The sequence below is a fragment of the Echinops telfairi genome, unplaced genomic scaffold (assembly GCF_000313985.2).
Source record: "Echinops telfairi isolate 266 unplaced genomic scaffold, ASM31398v2 ScPeMD7_7417;HRSCAF=8455, whole genome shotgun sequence".
In the NCBI taxonomy this organism is placed as follows: Eukaryota; Metazoa; Chordata; class Mammalia; order Afrosoricida; family Tenrecidae; genus Echinops; species Echinops telfairi.
This window is the reverse complement of record NW_022111317.1, coordinates 2,879,435-2,881,393: the sequence shown is the minus strand read 5'-3', so window position 1 is coordinate 2,881,393 and position 1,959 is coordinate 2,879,435. Positions and strand designations below refer to the sequence as shown.

The window sequence follows — 1,959 nt, the reverse complement described above, 5'->3', positions numbered from 1 at the left end:
GAGAGAGAGAGAGAGAGAGAGAGAGAGAGTCGCTGTTTAAATGGTGTAAGACAACAGCCCCTCCTGGTCCACCCAGCCCGAGCCCATTGTGATTACTGGTTCCTCCCCCTGCCCAGAGCCTGGGGCTTCCTCCTCCTCCTCCCACCCCCCACCCCTGTCCTCAGGTGGCAGCTGGCAGAGAGCCTCCCCACTGTTGGGTGGGTGGGTGGCTGTCACAGCCTGTCTGTCTGCCTCCAGGAACCAACCCGTGTGCGGACAGGAACGGGGGCTGCAGCCACCTGTGCTTCTTCACGCCGCGGGCCACCAAGTGCGGCTGCCCCATCGGCCTGGAGCTGCTGGGCGACATGAAGACCTGCATCGTGCCCGAGGCCTTCCTGGTCTTCACCAGCCGGGCGGCCATCCACCGCATCTCCCTGGAGACCACCAACAACGACGTGGCCATCCCGCTCACCGGCGTCAAGGAGGCCTCCGCGCTGGACTTCGACGTGGCCAGCAACCACATCTACTGGACAGACGTCAGCCTGAAGGTACGCTGCTGCGCCGGGCCTCGCTGGCGCCCATGCACGCAGCTACACACACACACATGCACGCAGCTACACACACACACACACATGCACGCAGCTACACACACACGCACGCACGCACGCACGCGCGCGCGCACGCACGCAGGCTCATCCCGGTTAGACAGACGAGGGCTGCTTTCTCGGCCTTCTTCCTCCAACTCTAGCTCTCCCGGCAGACCGACTGACTGATCTCAGAGGCCTGGCACCCTGGGTTCCGAACCCCTACAATAAAGCAGATCATACAAGGGGCCTGGTTTCCGGGTGCTTCCTGCAGTTAGGGCAACACCTCTCCCCCGGAGTCTTTGCAGGGTGCAGTAGCGGCATGGGAAAGTCAGAAATCTCGTGGGATTCAGAGGCACAGATGAGCACGCGCTGTCGGGACGATAGTACGGTCCGCCCCCAGCTTCCCCGTCGCGAAACGGTCAGTTACCTGCACATCGCAGGGCAGCACAGCCCAACGACCCCGGGCCTGCCCGGGCTGTGGCTCACAGCTCGAGCTCGTTGGCAAACCGTGTAAGCGATGGTAGGGAGCAGAGCTGGTGAGCATTGAGTGGGCGGGTGGATTTGTGAGACGTTCCCCCTCAGTGGACCTACTTTTCCAGGCGCCCCGCAAAGCAAGCCTGCTTCGTCTTTTAAGGAAAGGTCCGGCAAGCGGGTCTTTGGGGGCCGCCTGCCTTTGTCAATACGTGTTCCTGGCGTACGGGCAGGCCCGCCCTTCCTGTGTCCCCTGACAGATGGAGTCCTTGGGGACAGGACCTCTATAGTCACGTCACGTCTCCTTTGAAGATCACTCTGATTCTGAAAGTGATTCACAAGTCACTGGGCGCTGGAGAGAAGGCACAGTGGTGACGCGCTGAGCTGCTCACCGCAGGTCGGCAGTTTGAACCCAGGAGCCGCTCCCGCACAATTAGTCTCAGAAGCTCACGGGGCAGTTCTCCTCTGCCCTGTGGGGTGGGCTCGCCAGCAGTGATCTGGGTTCTGGTTTGGTCGGCACCCTGCTGCTGCGGCCCGGGAGCCTCAGCTGCTCAGGCTCCGGCGGGTGGTTCAAACCCCTCTCGGCGCTGCGGGAGAAAGACCTGGTGCTCTGCTCCCGCATGGGTGACTGCCTGAGACACCGCAGGGGCCAGTGCACCTCCCCCATCACAGGCACGGGGTCACTGCGGTCAGGACCCGCCCAGGGCCCCCACGGCAACAGGGTCCAGGTGGGAAATGGGGAATGTTCCAGAGGGAATAAGGAAGGAGTAAGAATTTCCCACAGCCCCTCTGAACCTTCAGTCTGTGTGCGTGTCCGTGTGTGTCTGCCTGCCTGTGCGTGTCTGTGTATGGATGTGTGTATGTGTGCATATATGTGTTTATCTATGTGTCTGTGCGGGTAGTTGTGTGTATATGTATATCT

General features: G+C 61.4%; 1 protein-coding gene across 1 annotated transcript in view; it reads left to right on the top strand.

Moving 5' to 3' along the window:
• Positions 1-1,959, top strand: part of LRP5 (LDL receptor related protein 5) — a 57,929-nt gene that overhangs the window by 28,116 nt on the left and 27,854 nt on the right. The window contains exon 10 of the mRNA XM_030887540.2: positions 238-527. Coding sequence (XP_030743400.1) covers positions 238-527 — 290 coding nt within the window. The remainder of the gene's footprint in view (positions 1-237; positions 528-1,959) is intronic.